Source organism: Lycium ferocissimum, chromosome 9, assembly GCF_029784015.1.
Source record: "Lycium ferocissimum isolate CSIRO_LF1 chromosome 9, AGI_CSIRO_Lferr_CH_V1, whole genome shotgun sequence".
In the NCBI taxonomy this organism is placed as follows: domain Eukaryota; kingdom Viridiplantae; phylum Streptophyta; class Magnoliopsida; order Solanales; family Solanaceae; genus Lycium; species Lycium ferocissimum.
The window spans coordinates 66,809,861-66,828,577 of NC_081350.1; the positions used below are offsets into that span (position 1 = coordinate 66,809,861).

The 18,717-nt window shown below is 40.2% G+C and overlaps 1 protein-coding gene across 1 annotated transcript; it reads left to right on the plus strand.

Annotated features, from left to right (window-relative positions):
* The first annotated feature begins 15,669 nt into the window (after window positions 1–15,669).
* On the plus strand, window positions 15,670–18,089 carry LOC132032177 (uncharacterized). Its single transcript, XM_059421949.1, has 2 exons — window positions 15,670–15,906; window positions 17,547–18,089. The coding sequence occupies exons 1-2, from the start codon at window positions 15,670–15,672 to the stop codon at window positions 18,087–18,089; spliced, it is 780 nt and encodes a 259-aa protein (XP_059277932.1).
* Window positions 18,090–18,717: the final 628 nt, after the last annotated feature.

The following is an 18,717-nucleotide window of genomic DNA, read 5'->3' on the forward strand; positions in this document are numbered from 1 at the left end:
TGAAAGACAAGTTGACTACGACGCTGCATTTTACTCTTCTGAGGGACCGGATGGTTATGTCATTTATTGTGATGCTTCGGTGTTGGGCTAGGTTGTGTATTAATACGGCATGGCGAGTTATAGCCTATGCCTCCCGATAGCTCGTAAAACATGAAAGAAATTATCCTACTCATGATGCGGAATTAGCGGCGGTGATTCACGCTTTGAAGGTATGGAGGAATTATCTATATGGCGTGCATGTTGATATTTATACGGATCACAAAAGCCTCCGGATATCTTTAAGCGAAGTATGAGCTGAATTTTGCGGCAGAGAAGGTGGCTAGAGTTCTTAAGGATTATGATGCCGATATTCTATACCACCCGGGGAAGGCAAACGTTGTAGCGAATGCGGCATGCGCTATAAGTCTATGGGTAGTTTGACGTGACGTGCAACCGTAAAAAGGAAGGAAATAGTCCGTGAGATTTATCGGCTAGCTAGTCTTGGAGTCCGTTTGGTTGAATCCGAGATAGTGGGGTTTACGTTCGAGAAGTTCTTTGAATCCTCTATCATGGAAGAGGTAAAAGCGACGTGTCGAGGACCTGTGCGGCACGATAGAGATGTTTGACCCTTCAAAAGGAGAAGGCCCCATTCGAGGTCACATGTTATATCCCGTATTTTGCACATTGGGACAATCCGAGCTAACCATGATAAGTTAAGGACAAGACTGTTCCGGGATACGAGGTAGAGATTTTTTTACCTCCGATGTTGTTTTAAGGCATAAGTTGCTTATGATTTTATGGGCATGGAATATTAAGGAAAAATTTGGGGTTAAAAGTGTATTTGGAAAGTTAACATTTCATGAAATAGAGGCCAAGTGGCCGTGCAATATTATGTGGGCCATGGGCCACATGGGTGAATTATATATGTAATTGGAAGATGACTAATTAATCATCTTCATCATTTTCATCCCTTAGAAAATTCAAGAAACTTGGAAAAAAAAATAAAGAGAGGCCATTCGGCCATGGAACCGAGAATTTGAGCCCTCAAATCTTGATTCAAAAAAAATATTTTCTTCTAGCAATTCCAACCAATTGGAAGGTCCTTATTAACGTGCTTAAAAATTGGCAATCATGTTGTTGCTTCATAATTTAAACTCACGTTGATGATATATTTCGTATTTTTTGTACGTCGGATTATTCGCAAGCTGAGGTGGGGCCCACACATTGAGATTTTTTTTGGAACATGCGACAATTTATATGAATCACATATGTGAAGTTAAACATAACTCAAGAAGGACCCTCGAGCCAAATCAAAGTGGAAGTCCTCCAAGGAAATATTTTTAAGTAACGTTTTCGGGTGATCTGACTTCGAGGGGCAGAAACGGTATTATAAGTTTGGAATTTGGAAAAATACCAAAGATAGAAGTTGTAAATAATTGAATTAGATTTCCAACCATAGGTCTTGGGCCCACAGGTGACATCGGGATAAGGAGATATGGATGTTTTAAGGCGGAAAGGTCAGTGGGCTAGGCCCAAACCGGGCCCAATCGGGTTAGGCCCATGACCCATGCCTATTTAAGTGAAATTTCAGCCCTTTCCTCTCATTTTTCAGACCAAGAACACCAGAAAATTCTGGAAAGAGAGAGAGAAGAGCCTTCGAGAGAAGAAAAATCAATTTTGACCAAAATCTAAGCCCCGAATTCCGAAGCCCATGAAGAGAAAAGTGTTGTACGCTGCGTTGTCTTCATTTTGAGCTAAAAATCAACCGAGGAGAAGAGTGATAACGTGGGGGCTGCATTCTTAAGGTATGAATACGGTTCCTTTTCATTGTTAACGAGTTTCTTTACAATTTTAACGGATTAGCACGGAGGAATAGCCTGATAAATTCGTTTGTTGGTGTTGTGAATTATGGAAGGAGATTTGAAGAGAATTTTGGATGAAAATAAATGTATTTAACTTGTAAAATGTGAAGGCTGTTGTTATTGATGTTGTTCATATGAATTCCGACTCCTTTACGGAAATAAAATTATTAAATAGTTATATCGCAAATTTGGTTGGTTGAGAAAATTTAGAAAACGATTAATGCTGTTTTATGGCATACGTCGGTATTGGAAATGATGTTAATACTATTGGTATTGTTGTTGATGTTGTTGGTTCCGAATTGAGAATCGGGCTAGGCATATAAACGGGGGAAATGCCGCCCAAATTTCTGTAGACAAATGCTAACTTAGGATTGAATTCCTAAGTACCTATAGCTAATGTTTGGTATTTATTGACGTATTGTAGATCGTGAGAAGTCGAGACTAAAGTTCGAATTAGCTTAGGAAGCGGACGAGGTATGTAAAGCTTACCTTTCCTTTTTTTGGCATGTCTTAGGTATGATTAAGCTATGATAAGTTACGAGTCTCGGGGCAATTCCATTCCTATGATCCGAGCATGTATATGAGTCTTATTCACTTCGTCATGTTCGCATTTTAATATAGTCGAACTATGGTCCTTATGTCTTTTGTATGATTGGATTTCAAAAGTTACATAAAGAGATTTTGTTCGTACAAGATTCTGTAACTACGAACGACCGTAACTTTCATCTATGGTCTCGGATTGCTATGAAACGTTCGTAGAAGTTTCTATAACGAGTAATGACTTTGACTTTCATGGGCGGGCCCGGATTGCTTTGATGCAAATCCGCGGTCCCCGAGATTTTCATATGGATAGTCCTAATGACTTTTTGAAAGAACTTAACATGTTATTGTGTTAGCTCTCGAGCGTCGACTACTTACTTATTCATTGAGTCTGTAATTATGATTTTATGTGCATATGGTTTCTCACTACTCTGCTCGTGCATGCCTCAATGCATCTTTCACCCAGTCCCGGGTCGGGTACGTATTCGTACAACTCCCCTGCATTGTTCACCGAGTCCCTCACTAGAGGGCCGGGTACGGTATATATATATATATATATGATGATATGATGACATGATGATGTGATGAGATGGGGATGGCGGTCAGGATGGCATATAATGATTCTATTCACCGAGTCCCTCACTAGAGGCCCGGGTACGGTGTATATATATATATATGATGTCATGATGACATGATTATGATGATTCTATTCACCGAGTCCCTCACTAGAGGGCCGGGTACGGTATATATATATATATATATATGATGGCATGATGACATGATTATGATATGATTTTACTCACCGAGTCCCTCACTAGAGGGCCGGTACGGTATATATATGTGCGATGATATGATGACATGATTATGATATGATTTTACTTACCGACATATGTATATGCATGATAAGTGTTTCAAAAGGCAAGTCTTGGTTATCCGGTTATTATACTTGTTCCGTAACCCCTATTTCGATTATGATCCGTTTATCGTCTTTCATGCTTTACATCTTTCGGTACATATTCTCGACCCCCCTTTCTTCGGGGGTTGCGTTTCATGCCGCTTGCAGGTACATACAGATGAGCCGAGGATATTAGTAGAAGATGTCCCAGCTGGATTGGCGAGCTCCATTTCTTCCCGGAGTGTTGCCGAGTCAGAGTATATGTGTGTTATGGTATCTTGGGTTATGTTAGAGACTTTGCAGACAGAGTCATGTGTATAATATGTCAGTCATGTAAGCGGCTCTATAAGCCGATGTATCGTAATGCCTTATATTACGATTTCATACGGTACGACAGTTTTATTTGATTTGATAAAGATGAAAGGCATGTTTGTTTTCGAAAAAATTTCATTATGTACTTATGTCATGTTTTGCGGGCCCAGAGTATGGTTATGAGTATCACGAGAGTCAGCGAGTTCGCTCGGCCCTAAGTAAGGGTGGGGTGCCCATCACACCCTATCAGGTTAGGGTGTGACATCACATCTAATGGAGTGCTACGATATGCAGGCAGATTATGTGTACCGGAAGTTGCAGGGCTGCGATAACAAGTTATGGGAGAGGCACATTATGCTCGTTATTCTGTTCATCCGGGGTCAACAAAGATGTATCATGACCTCAGATATTTGTACTGGTGGGATGGCATGAAGAGGGACATAGCGGAGTTTGTTGCTCAGTGCCCAAATTGCCAACAGGTTAAGATCGAGCATCAGAAGCCCGTGGATTATTACGAGAGATGGAGATCCCGACTTGGAAGTGGGAAGCAATTAATATGGACTTCATTACAGGCTTACCTCGCACTCCACGAGAAGTATGATTCCATATGGGTTATTGTAGATAGGGCCGACAAAATCAGCCCATTTTCTTGATCAGACTACTTATTCACTCGAGGACTATGCAAAGTTATATATTAAGGAGATAGTAAGACTTCACGGAGTTCCCACATCTATTATATCGACAGAGGTGCTCGTTTATAGCTAACGGAGATCATTCCGGGGAAGGATTGGGGACACGGTAAGTCTTAGCACAACATTCCACCCTCAGACTGACGATGGCCGAGCGTACTATTCAGACGCTAGGAGATATGTTGCGGGCCTGTGTTATTGACTTCAGGGGTAGTTGGGACGATCATTTTCCACTCATCGAGTTTGCCTATAATAATGGCTACCATTCTAGCATCCAGATGGCACCGTATGAAGCTCTGTATGGTAGAAAGTGCAGATCACCTATTGGCTGGTTTGATGTTGGGGAGACTAAGTTAATCGGCCCAGATATAATTCAGCAAGCTATTGATAAGGTGAAACTTATTCGGGAAAGGTTATTAGCAGCTCAGAGTCGACAGAAGTCATAAGCAGATAATCGACGTCGACACTTAGAGTTCCAGGTTGGTGATTGGGTATTCTTGAAGGTGTCACCCATGAAGGGTGTAATGAGATTCGGCAAGAAAGGGAAGCTTAGCTCGAGGTATATTGGGCCTTATCAGATTGTTCGTAAGGTAGGCAAGGTTGCCTATGAATTAGACCTACCATCTGATTTGGAAGCAGTACACCCAGTGTTTCATGTGTCTATGCTTCGCAAATGTATTGGTGACCCTTCTAGGATATTCCCCATGGATGATGTCCAGGTAACGGAGGAATTATCGTACGAGGAGAACCCTGTAGCTATACTAGATCGTCAGGTGAGAAGGTTGCGTACTAAAGACGTGGCTTCCGTTAAAGTATTGTGGCGGAATAATAACAGGGAGGAGATGACTTGGGAAGCTGAAGAGGAGATGAAGAATAAGTATCCTCACTTGTTCCCTATGCCTACAGGTAATCTAAACTCCTCGTTGATTATATTGATTGGTAACTAAAACTATATGTTATAACAGTAAAAGAGACTCCCCCGAAATCCTTATAAGACCTTGTGAGACTAGTTCAACATTCGAGGACGAATTTTCTAAAGGGGGGAAGGATGTTATATCCCGTATTTTAGTACATTGGGATATTTTAAGCTAATCGCGATAAGTTTAAGGACAAGACTATTTTGGGATACGAGGTAGAGACTTTTAACCTCCGATTTATATTAATGCACAAATTGCTTATAAATTTTAATTGGTATGGAAATATTAATGGAGATTAGGGATTAATTAACCATGATTAGATTATTAAGTGGGGATTAAGATTTAATTATTCATTAATTAGCACTTAGTGGGCCGTGTGGACCCCACCATGGCATGGCCAAATCTGATTGGCCTATGCCTTGGGTGGGCCAGGTGTCCAGGCCGTAAGCACCATATAAATAGGTGTTTGATGACTCATAATACCAGCCAAATTCATTTCCTCATCTTCAACATTGAAACATAGAGACAGAGAGAGGGAGAGCACGGCCATGGCTGGTCTAAGCCAAGCTCTCAAGTCTTGGTTCCAATTCAATTTTTACAAGGTGTTATAAGTCAATTGAAGGTCATAAGAGTGAGAATTATACATTGGAGCAGCAAGAAGGTGTAACGTTTTAGTTCACTAAATTTCAGCCAAGTTGTAGAGCTAATTCGTTAAGGTAAGAATTGATCATTTCCTATATGTTCTGGGGTGAGTTTAGACGTGTTGTAAATATATGAATGTGAATTGGATATATGAAATTATGTATGTTGGTGTTGGAAAGTTGTTCAAGCCTTAGGGGGATGTTTTAGGTAAAAATGGTGAACTGATTTTACTTAGTATTTTGATTGTTGTTGTTATGAATTTTATGATGAGAATGAAGGTATTTAATGGTTAAAGTTGAAGTTAAATTTGTTTGTGGGTACGTTGTAGAATTTAGTGTGGTGTTAATATAGTTTTCTTGCATTTAAATGGATGATGTTGTTGTCGTGTGGTTGCTGGTGTAGCTCATGAATTTGGATGAAAAGAATGTATTAAGGAATGTATAAAAAATGTAGATGGTTTGTTTGGCATGTCCGTAGACGTTCGTGAGGTTATCGAGCATCCTTACGTTGCTAGTTAGGGGCTGTTTGATATGTTGTTGTTGTTCTTGTTGAGCTTGGAAGATTAATGATAATTAAGATTATACGTTGTGTTGTGTGTTGGTTAGACTGTTATAGGGTTGTTTAGATGAAAATGTTACAACTATGGATCATTAAGAGTAACTTGAATATGTAGTAGTCGTATGTGGATTGTTATTGAATGTTGTGAATGTGGGCTGTTTGGAATGTTGTGTGGGCTGTCCGGAGTGTTCTCGAGTCGTGTCTTGAATAGTCTCGGATTAGTACTTGAACGTGTGGTTATTGATGTTGGCTTGGTTTTTATGTAGTCGGTTTGAATATAAGGGAACGTCGTCTAATTATCTAGAAAGGAGTTGCTAACGTTAGAATGCGTTTTGAACCTTCCCGTAATTTAACCATAGTTCTTGACGTCTTAATATAGGTTGAGACACTATTGGGCAGCGTATACGTGTTGTGTTGCGAATAAGCGCTAAAGGTATATAAAGCTATCCCTTCTTTCTTTTGGCATGTTCTAGACGAAAGTAATGTACGATATGAGCTTTGGGGTAATTCTATTCACAAGTTCCGAGCATGATTTATGATTCTTATTCACTTTTTGATGTTAGAACTCTTAGAGTAGTCGAGCTACTCTCCTCGAATCTTCTATATGATTGGATGGTAAATGATACATAAAAGTTCCTATTCTTAATGCCCTTAACTTTCATAAGCTGTCTCGTATTAATTCGATACATGTCTATGATGCCCGAGGTTTTATTTGATATAGTTTATAATGACATTCGAAGATTATTGAACATGACTATCGGCCTGATACTCGAGTGTTAATTAGCCCACTTATCTATTGAGTCTCAAATGATGATTTAAATGCATATGGTTACTCACTACTCTGCTCGTGCATACTGTTATTACATCTTTCACCGAATCCCGGGCCGGGTATGTATTCGTGCACAGTTCACTGCATTGTTCACCGAGTCCCTTACTAGAGGGTCGGGTACGGTATATATATATGATGATATGATGATATGATATGATATGATATGATGATACGATGATATGATGATGGCACCGAGTCCATAATAGGCCGGATATGATATATGATATAGGCATGCATGATTTTACTTCATAAGACATAGGTACAGTGATTCCTTGATTATCATACTTGCCTCCTGGATTCTCTACTTCAGTTATGATCTTTCTTATTGTATTTCAAGCTTTATATACTCAGTACATATCTCGTACTGACCCCATTTCTTCGGGGGGCTGCGTTTCATGCCTGCAGGTACAAATACTCGCTTCAGTGATCCGCCAGCTTAGGATTTCTATTCAGCTATCTTGGAGTGCTCCATTGTCTCGGAGCCTAGACTTTTGGTACAGATCCTTTGATGTATATATATGTTTTCCCAGGGGTACGGTGGGGCCTTGTCCCATCATATGTTACTGTTGATACTCTTAGAGGTCTGTGGACATATGTGTGGGTTGTATATAGATGTCGTTCAGCTATGTTAGCATGACTTGTGTTTTGGGACGTTCTCTCTCGTAGTGGCAGCCTTGTCGGCTTGTGTATATATATATATATATATATATATATATATATATATATATATATATATATATGTTTTGGGATGTTGTATGTAGTGGCAGCCTTGTCGGCTTGCGAGTATATAGTTGGGACGTTCCCATACGTTATGATAGCCTTGCCGGCTTATGTATTGTGTTATCTGTTAATGGTTGTAACTCCTCAGGAGACAGGTTGCATTGACATATATGTATATGAGATAACGTTCTCTTTTTGTAAGATTCATATTATGTTAAATGTGGATTGATTATAGCTAACAGGTGTGTATATGAGTGTCCAGCTCAGGCATTAGTCACGGCCTACGGGGTTGGGTCGTGACACTATATTACAACATCATATTCATTCTCATAAAATACTCCTTTAATATCATTCATACCATTCACCACATGTTGGCACTAATAACATGTCAAGAACTATTTTACAAGTTAAGTCATTAAGCAAGAGTATCACTATTTCCATATTTGTACTCCATATTCTCCTCCCTTCCATAATCTAAGTCTTTTAACCTCTCAATACTCTTAATAACATGAATTGAACATAGAGCTTACCTTTGATGATGTAGGAATGGACTTTGAATGAAATTACTTCACTTGGAGGAAACCCTACTCCATCACCAAAAAGATTCTTGGTTTCCACAAACCCTAGAGAGTATCCTTGCACTTGATTCCATAATTTCTTGGTGTTTGCTCCTTGATTTTCCTTGGATATATAATGATATGATGGGAGAATTTTTCTAGAACCTTCAAGACTTAGAGAGAGACTCAAATCTGAAAATTTAGAGCTCAACTCGTCTATTTATAGCTAAAACTGGAAAGTTTCAGAGAAGCGGTTCGACAAGCGGGTCGACGACCCGTCGACTTGATCCGTCGACGAACACCTAAAAATCTCTGATTACAGAAGCATGTTAACGGTCAGGTTGACGGTCTCGTCGACGTGTTGATGGTCCGTCAACTTGTTCCGTCGATTGACGCCTGCAGGTCTCAGTTTGCAGAAACATATTGACCGTGCGCAGTGACTGTCTTTGACATGTCGACGGTCGGTCGATAGTGACTGGTGTCTGCAAATTTTCCTGAATCCGTTCAGATTGCGTCAATTCGATTTGTTCAGCTTCTTACCCCGTAAATCACCAGGAATAGATCTTTGGTACACCGTGTTCAATATTTTTTACCTTAACTCCCTCCATCAAGCTTTCTTCTCTTTTTCCCAAATGTCTTTGGAATCTTAATTAGAATCATTAAGTATCCCTTCTTACTAGTGGGGACATCATATACACCTTAACCTACGTTAGCCTATTCACTGCCCAACTACATGAAGTTTTTCTGAGGTGTAACAGTTTGGGTATATTTCGAGCCTTACGTCATATAGTGGACCTCAAGTGAATCGCTCATTGTCCTTGAGTTATTCTTATTCAATACCTTGGGAAGCTTATGTAATGCAGCGGACTCCTTATTGCTCGAGATTATAGTGCGAGTTATGAGAATAGGTCGTGATCACAAGTAAGGTGTGGGTACGTGACCCGAAACGATCGACTATAACCGGGTGATTTTCTGTTGAGTTATGTGAGTGCGTGAAGTCACGAAAGGTTCCTCGGCTATGATATTCGCCCTATTTCCTTCTGTAAATTCAAGATACGAGAGTATGAATGTTCTATTAAGGTCTTGGCTGCTAATGTGTTGCCCGTCAGCGCTTGTTCGTTCCCTTGCCGTTCGAGAACGAACGGTTGTTCAATTGGTATCTGATGTAACGATCCGTTTCGTCATTACGGTGAATTTCAAGGAAACCCGCAACTCTGACTTCTTAAATTAATCTTCGTTCATTTATATTTTTGGAAATTACTAATTTAATCGAACCCGTTTGCGCATCACGTGAGAGCTTGAAATTTGGGATACCAAGCCCAGTTGGGCTGCCACAGCGCCTAGAAAGACGTTACAGCGGTGGCGCTATAGCGGGGCTCTTGCCGTCAAGGCAGAAAATATGTTGGCCAGTTGGCCGCTATGGCGATCCCTCAACTGCCTTAGCGGCACTGTCGAAGTGGTGCCCATACTGCTAGAGCGGTGACGTACAGTGGAAATCTCTATTTAAGTGTCATTTCGGGATTTGACCTCATTTTCCAAAACCCTGAAGAGTCCAGCTGCCTTATCTTTTTAGGAGCCTAAAATCAGATTTTGTTGGGAATGTAAATCCTTCTATCCCCTTCTAATTCCTCCCTTCAAATAGTAATTTGTTCCTAAAAGTCTTCACCTAGAGAGGTAACCAAATGGGTAGCACTAAACCCTAGATGGGAAAGATGATTAGTTAGCTTGTTCTTCATATGAAGTTCCATGATTAAATCTCTCATGTTCTTCACCCTAGATTGGTTAATAATCTAGATTCCTATCTTTTTCCTAATTGTAAATGAGTTTATCCATGAATCTTGGAAATGGGTTTTCTCAAGGAAAGAGTTAAAATTGGCAACTTGGTCTAGCAATAAATCCTTATGGTTAGGAAAAGAGTTCTTTGGTAATGGAAGCCTTATCAATCTGAAATCCCTCACAAGTGTGTTAATGGTTATTCCTATCCTTGGCTCTCATGAGTATTTCAAGTTCCTTCGTTCGGGTTATGACGTGATGAACAAATTGGAGAATCAACGGATGCTCGTGGCACCCGCTTGTCCTCGAGGTAGGTTACGGTTTCCCTTTGGTAGGCTCCGGTTAGCTTTATATATTTATGTATTAGAAGAAACGGAGAATGCATGTATAGGTATTGGAGATTTGGGATGGATCCTTAGGATGGTACTATTATGTCACATTTGTGTTCAGGCTTGTGGCCTATAGATTCCCTAGGATTCTTGTGTTGTTTTCCCTTGAATATCGGTGGATTGTATGTGACTTAGAAGTAGCTGTTGTTAATTATTTATCTATGACCCTTGGTGAGGAACTTCCGTAAGATACGCCTAATTGGTTCTGTGTTAATAATGTTGAATCTTATTTTGTATTGAAGCGGATAAATGCATCTACGGTCGCGAAATTGATTCTAGATTGCGTATTAGTGAGGTCTTGTAAGTAGAAGGTGAATTATCATGTATTAATATTGAAAGGTAGTAAGGAAGTGAAGTAACATTGTTATGTGGCTTGATTGTTCTATCGTTGTTGGCCTGATGCCACGTATTGGTAGTAGATAATGAGAGCTGTTGTTCTATCTTGATTGTGAGATTGTAGTATTTTAATAGTTGATGTTGATGCGAGGATGTAGTTCTATATGACTTGTGTAGTCTTTCATGACGTTGATGGCGTACCCATGTTTGGTACTTGTGATATTGATTTGATTAATAATGTTGACATATACATTGCACGCATTCTCATCCTTCATGATATATTGTTGATACATTGTTGGTACTTGATGAAACACTGTGATGAGTTAGGCTCGATTTTTGGATGAGAGTGATGTGAGTATCCGATATTTGATGTTGGTCCCGGAATCATGGATTGAGTGAGTACACGGACTCCGCGGGTCCTCCAGGGTGGTGCCGGTGAGAACCTTCTGTGGGCAAAGATCCGGAGTCTCGTCTGTCTATTAGGCAAAGATCCGGGATGAGCGGCACTTAGACTTCGCGAGTCACCTTGGGTTGTGCTACCGAGACATGGAGGTATTCCGTCCGGAGTACATGTGAACACAGCATTGCATTTGCATTCATACATTATTGCATTGCATCATGGCTTATATTGAGATGGTTTGGTGCTTTATTTGTGATGTTGGTTTCGAATTGAACATATTACGACTGGGCACATTTGGGTTTAGATGCTCTACTTAGGCGATGACACGTACTTGGTCCCGACTATGGTTGTCTTAAACTTGTTAATTTATCTCATTGATCATTTGTAGGCCTAGTTATATGTTTTGGCTTACTAAAAGTATGTAGAATAAGGAATATCTTAATGATGAGTTGACTTCTATACTAAGAATGAATGGCATAACCATATGTGACTAGTGTGAAACTGTGGTGGAATTGATTGGTGGCTATCAGAGAAGAGTTAAATGATTTTAAAGAGTCTTGATTTTGTAACGAGTGGTAAATAGATGTACGATATTGATCTAGTTGCTTATCGTGCTTATTTGTGAATTATTTTACTAATATGTGCTTCTAACCAATGTCGGCCTATGATGCTTACTCAGTACGTGCTGATTGTGCTGATACTACTCTTGTTAAATCCCTTTTGGGGTGTAGAGTGTTTCAGCTGATTGATTGCGATACGCTTGGGAGATGCACAGTACCTATCTTACAGGTCTCCTCCCACTTCATTCCGGGATGAAGGTTTAGTCTTAGAGTTGTATTTCATTCTATGTTTACATTAGTCGCTCTTGTATTTGTCTAGACCAAGTCGTGGGAGTCAGAAAGAGTCTTGTAATCATTTAACTGTTGTAATCATTTACGAAATCTTGGGTTAATAAAATTATTTGGTTTCCGCCGTTAACCATATATATATTAGATTAACTGAATTGTTTTTCTTTAGTTGTATTGATGTGTTATTGATTAAGGACTCACCTACCAACGAGGGAAATGTAGGTGCCCACGCGGTTCTAAATTGGGTCGTGAGAAGTTTCCTCTGTCTTAATGCCCATTTGGAGCTAATGCTTGACAAGAAGTTGGTGAATCTGGTTTTGTGCTTGGCTGTTATGACCATCTATTATAGTTACTGTTTCTCTGTGGTAAACATATACATTTTTGAGGCATTCCCTTTGCTTTCCGTGCTTGTTATATTGCTTTCCGTGTTTGAGCAGAATTATGGTTTCCTTTGATGTCCAACAGTTGCACTTGGTTTACTACATATTTTAGCTTTTGATGTCACATTGCATGTGTTGTTGTTTGTTTTGGCTTCCTGTCGTTGTTACTGGTTACTGCAATGCATCATTTATAGTTATAAGAAACAGATGCTACACTAGAGAAGAAAATGAGCTGTAGCTATATTTTTGGCGAGATGCTCTTCTTACGTATAAAGAAACAGATTGCTATACTTGGGAACGGGTGTACTGATTTGAATATGATACTACCCTTGGGCCAATGAGAAAATTTAATTTAAGGCCATGCCTAGTCCGGAAAGGTTATCCCTCGGTTTAGGCAAGGATGATCTCATATTGATATCACGAGGTAGGATCCAACATGCGCTTGGCAAGACAACTAGAATGGCCCCTAGTTTGTAGCCGCGACATGATTCGGGTTCCTTTGCTATATTCGGAACCGTGAGTCTGAGCCTCCATAATCAAAGCTCTCAAAGTTTGATGCGATTTCGAGGGATATTATTATTCTTGCTCCTAAACGTCACCCTATAGGGTGGCATATCATTTTGACTAAATATTTTCCATTTCATTGTGCGAGGAACCAATATAACAAGCACGGAAAGCAAAAGCTCGAGGAAAAAGCAAAAGGATCGGATGCTCGGAGCTTTGGATGAAAGATTAGAAGAGTATAGAAGAAAGAGAACAAGACAGCTGAATTAGTTGGGCCCAAGGCCTTAAAAGCTAAACTTTCTTTCCCTTCCTTTAGTATAAGTTTTACCACATTTTCTGTATGATATGTAAATACATTTATATAGATATTGAAACTCCTATAGGTTAGAACATGGGATTTGGGTAGACGATGTTTCAAAACTGTATCCAAACGATAAAAGAGTTGTATTCCACTTGATTAAAATAAATAAAAGTGAAAGTATATTTTTCTTGCAAAAAGTTGATTATCTCTGAATACCTCTTTAAAAGTGTATTTTAATCTGAGAAATATGAGAAAAGAGAGTAAAAAAGAAATATATGGGCTAGACCCAACTTAATGAATTCAGATGAATGGGATTTCTTTCAAAGCCCGAGTTCGGGAAAATAGTTCTGAGGATATGGTTGACCAAAGAGATTAAATGTGGATAATGTATGAATGAATAAAAGACTATACATACATGTATATATATGTATTTTCTTACAGTAAAACACATAGCATTAGTTTCAGACGGGGCACACTCGATATTACTATCCTTATAAGTAAAAGGACAAACTATTTTTACCTGGATATTTTAAATCCGAACTCAAAGTACCCTTACTTAAAGGGAATTTGTTTAACTCTTTTAAAGCCAAAACGATATGCCACGACAGTATTTTATGCGGCAAACTAAGCGAAGCATAAGCAGTTCATACATAATCACACATTGAAGCTCGAAAGTCAACCATATTCTACGGATCCTTAATATTGAGGTGCCTAACACCTTCCCCACGGGATCACCAGAACCCTTACTTGGAACTCTGGATTACGAACGATTTTTCACTGTATTTGAATAAACCCTTCAGCACTGGTTTTCCTAATTTCCTAAAAATTAGGTGGCGACTCTTTTAAAACAAATTCATTAAGAACACCAACAATTTCTTAGTAGCTTTCGAGTGCTAACCCCGCCCGCGAAATGCTAACCGTTACAAATATGACCTGCTTTCCTTTTACACAAGCATGACACACCTTGTGATATGTGAACTTGATCTTTGGCAGCCCACGAACGAGGTCCTTGACAATCAGTTTGTTCAGCAGTGAGAAGCTTGCATGCCCCAATCGTCTGTGACATAAGCATTTAGATAGGATCAGTTTATCTACCCACTGAGATCCGGCCCTGAGAGAGGATTATTTGGGAGTCGCCGCTATGCTCTGTGGGGTTCAAGATAAAAGATAATGGGCTTACATCTTTTCCTGACTGAGAGAAGAACATATCAGGTGAAGGGTACCTGATTTTCATTCGAAGACTGTTTGTGTTAAGATCCACAGACGTCCATATCTACTACTTATGGGCATTAGGGGAATCAGACCCTACACACCACTGAGAGTACTTAGACAGTTTGACATGAGACAGGTTATTCCGAATGTGGGTAATATGGGAGAGTTTGTACGAGATTTTGAAGAACGAAGGTGTAAAAGATGCTCAGAAAGATTGGAAGAATATGATAAAGGAAGATAAGTTGGATGAAGATCCAAACAATCCAAATCATGATGAAAACTACTACGAGTGGCTTAGGGCTGAGATAGCTGATACTGCCACTCCAGGATCGTATCTGTATAAACTTCCCAAGGATAGGGAAGCCGTGAATGTAATTTAGGTCAGAAGAATGACACGATGAATGGATGGAAGAGAAATGGATCATCAAGCAAAAACAGAATATAATCAAGAGATAATTAAGAGTTTGACAGACGAGGCAGATGCCTCATTGAAGAGCTTCGAATGGTTAGACACTTTTGTTAAAAGGGCTATAGATACAGAGATGTCATTGCCTAACGATCAGAGGGGACAGTGGATTGGGACAGCATTGATGCCAGCACATGTAGCCATTCAGACCGCCCTTCGAAGGGCCAAGAAGGGACGAGATGATAGAGAGCAGATTTCTGTCAGTGGAGTGGACTTTTTCTGATTATTGCATTTACTTTAAAAGCATTGTAATCCCATTTGGGAAAATACTATGAATAAAAAGCACTGGGATTTTTATTGTTTGAAAACAATACATTTGTTTTACATATGGCACAATTCTGCTTCATACGCTAGTAGCCTCGGAGCAATGAGGCATAGGAAAGCGAATTATATATTGTCTAAATGCTTATTTGATATAACTGCTTTGTGTGAAAATCATATATATTGTTGAAACTCTTGATTGGTCCATATTCCGATCACTACCTAAAAGGAAAACCAAGAAAATAACCCCTAAAACCAAATTTAGCTCCACTTTTAAAAGGTTGATTTGCTAATAGGAAATGGAGACTCCAGACAACATGAGTGCGACTTCTCCTTACGTCAACCTAGTCAGTGACGATGAGAACATGGAAGCGACAAGTGAGAAAAATCGACAATGGGATGATAGAATGGCCCTGGCCACTGCTAGAATGAAAGAAGCGGTCCAAACCACTTATGCAGCCAATGAGAAAATGAAAGAAGTAGAAACTCTCCTAGCTTATGTTGAGGAACTAACTAAGAAACACCCTGCCAATCAGGTAAGACAGGGAAAGGCACCTGAAACACCACTTGGGAGTTATGTCCCGCTCGGTCAACAAGAACGGCTTGACCCCATACCTTATGGAAACGATGAATTACTTGTCCCCAATCTGAAAGTCTATGGAGACACACACGAATCTCAGCTCGAGAAACCTCCAATTTCATGCACAATTGTTCTTAAGGGCACGAGATGACACAATTGGGGTACTCCAGTAGAATTGTCCCAATAAGAACTCTTGGAGACTTTGGGATGTTTTGGAGTTTATGCGCAAAGCCCAAATCTATTGCTGCCATGTCCTCCTTCTATGATTTACAGAAAGTGCCTCTACCACTGAAGTCAGTCAGGACATACAGCTAATAAGTGTGGAGCATTGGAAAGGAAGCTTATCCAATGAATTGACCAAGGGGGAATTAACTAACTGTGGGGGGCCCACTCTTTCCTAACCCATGACCAAGGAAGAAATCATCCAGAAAAGGTATCAAAAGTTAGGTCGTGGAGAAGCGACTTTTCCAAATTCGAAGAGTCATATGCCAGGATTCACTCCCCTACTATGTAGCATGAAGAACATAAGAGCAGTGCCATAAACCTATTAGGGTCGCCCAGGATCTCAAAGAGAAAGGGCTTGCGTGTATCACCATGGTTGCCCTGGCCACGAATTGAAGAATGTGTGGACTTCAAGCTTGAACTGGAACGCCTCGTGAATAAAGGCCATGTTTGGATTATCGCGAGGAGATAAGGATAGAAGATTAGGATGAAAAAGACAATGAAGACCTGCTTAGTATGGTTGGGTAGAAAAACATAAGTATCCCTTTACTGCTTTCAATAAGATAGAATATCCCTTTCCCTTTTTATGTAAACGAAACCACGCCGACCTGACGTCCCATTGAGGATACGTAGGAAGCCTACATAAGGCCTGGTCAGGATAGAAACCTACATAAGGCCTGGTCAGGGTAGAAAACTAAGTTTCGGGTAGCATAGGAAAAACCTTTTCTGTGTATGCCTAAACTACGGATGGACCTGATTTCCCTTTGGTGGGATACGTAGGCAGTCTATTTAAGACTCGGTCCTTTTATAATAAAAATCTAAATTCCCCTTAGTACAGGTTAGGTAGAAGCAAATTAACCATAAAGACCAGTTACCGAAAAATCAATATTCCCAAAAATACTAAAAAGACCAAAATGCCCTTGGAATGTGAATCAGTCAAGAGTTGAAGTAAAATATATGAATCTATGTGCTATAAACTACAAACAATCTGATAAATTCTGCTTCGTGCTTATACCTAAAGCTAACTTGGGAGCTTTTGAGTTGTTTCCTCTTATAGACAGGGGTCGATTCGCTGGCACCAGTTACTTGATCAAAAGCTGTCGCAGCGTCCTTAAACCCTCAAGAATAAAACATGCCTGAAACTCCACCACCAAACAGAACTGCTTTAGTCGAGGGCACCTCGACAGTTGACATAGCTGGAATGCCTTTGGAAAAGGCTGTTAGCCTACTGATGAGACAATTGGCTGAAGCTCGAGAAGAAGCAGCCCGCCTGAGGGCCTAAAAGGAGAATGCTACTAATGCTCAGGCTAGAAGGCCTCCACCCATTTCCCAAATCTGGACTTATCAATTCCTGACCATTTCCCACAAACCGAGATTGGGGCTACTTTTCAAACACCACTACGCCAAAACACTACCCATGTGGGGAATTCCTCCCACCAAACCTCAGCTTTTCAAACACCTGCTCCCGCTACAAACACAAATGCTTATCAAGCCCCTCGAGCAACGGGAGCGCCTGCGATCCATCGTGTACAACCAAATGTAACTTTTCAAGATCATGTCACCCATATTGACTCTTTGCCAGAACTGGAGAACATGGAAATGTTCTTTGAAGCAAGAATAGACAAGATCGAGAAGGAGATGGGGAAGAAAATTGCTGAACTAGAACATGGCTCTAAAAAGAAAGAAGGGCTGAGATACTCTGATTTGTGCATACATCCAGACCTGGGTCTACCAGAAGGCTTCAAAATTCCCAAATTTGATCACTTTAATGGGTCGAGCAATCCCAGAGCCAACTTGAGGTCTTATTGCGACCAGTTGGTGGGAAATGGAGAAAATGAAGCTTTGCTCATAAGGTTGTTTAGTCGAAGTCTGTCAGCAACAGCCATGGAATGGTTTATCTCACAAGATATCAGTTGATGGAAGACATGGGAAGAGATGGAAAGTTCATTCATGGAAAGATTCCACTTGAATGTGGAAAATGTGCCTAATCGCTTCTCGTTGGAGAAAATTTATCAGAAATCGACTGAAACATACAGAGAATATGCCACTATCTGGAGAGACGAGGCGGCACGTGTGCAACCACCTATGACTGAAGCAGAGCTGGTAGCTGCATTTATACGGTACCAAGAAGCTGACTGTTTTGACAAAATGATAACTATGAAAGGGAGTTCCTTTGCGGACCTAGTCGCCGTTAGGGAGGATATAGAAGATGGCCTCAAGACCAGCAGGATTGTTAGTGTACTAAACAGATCAGGTGTGTCTGGCGCCGCAGGTGGCAAAAAGAAGAGAGAAGATATAGCCTATGTTTCTAGGACTACTAGCCCAAAAAGCCAAGGAAAGGATATAACCCAAAAAAGTCAAGATACCTACCAATCACCTCCACCAACCAACTATATAACTACTTCACCCCAGTATAGCCCAATGTCTATATGCTATGCACAACCTGGCTACCAAGCTCCACAACCAAATTATCAAATACCAGCACCTAGCAACCCAGCTTCACGATCGAATTATCAAATGCCAGCACCCACTAACCAAGCTCCAC

Coding starts and splice junctions, on each gene's coding strand:
- LOC132032177 (XM_059421949.1), top strand. CDS start 15,670: ATGGAGACTCCAGACAACATGAGTGCGACTTCTCCTTACGTCAACCTA. Junction 15,907..17,546: donor AGAAACACCCTGCCAATCAG/GTAAGACAGGGA, acceptor CCACAAACCGAG/ATTGGGGCTACTTTTCAAAC.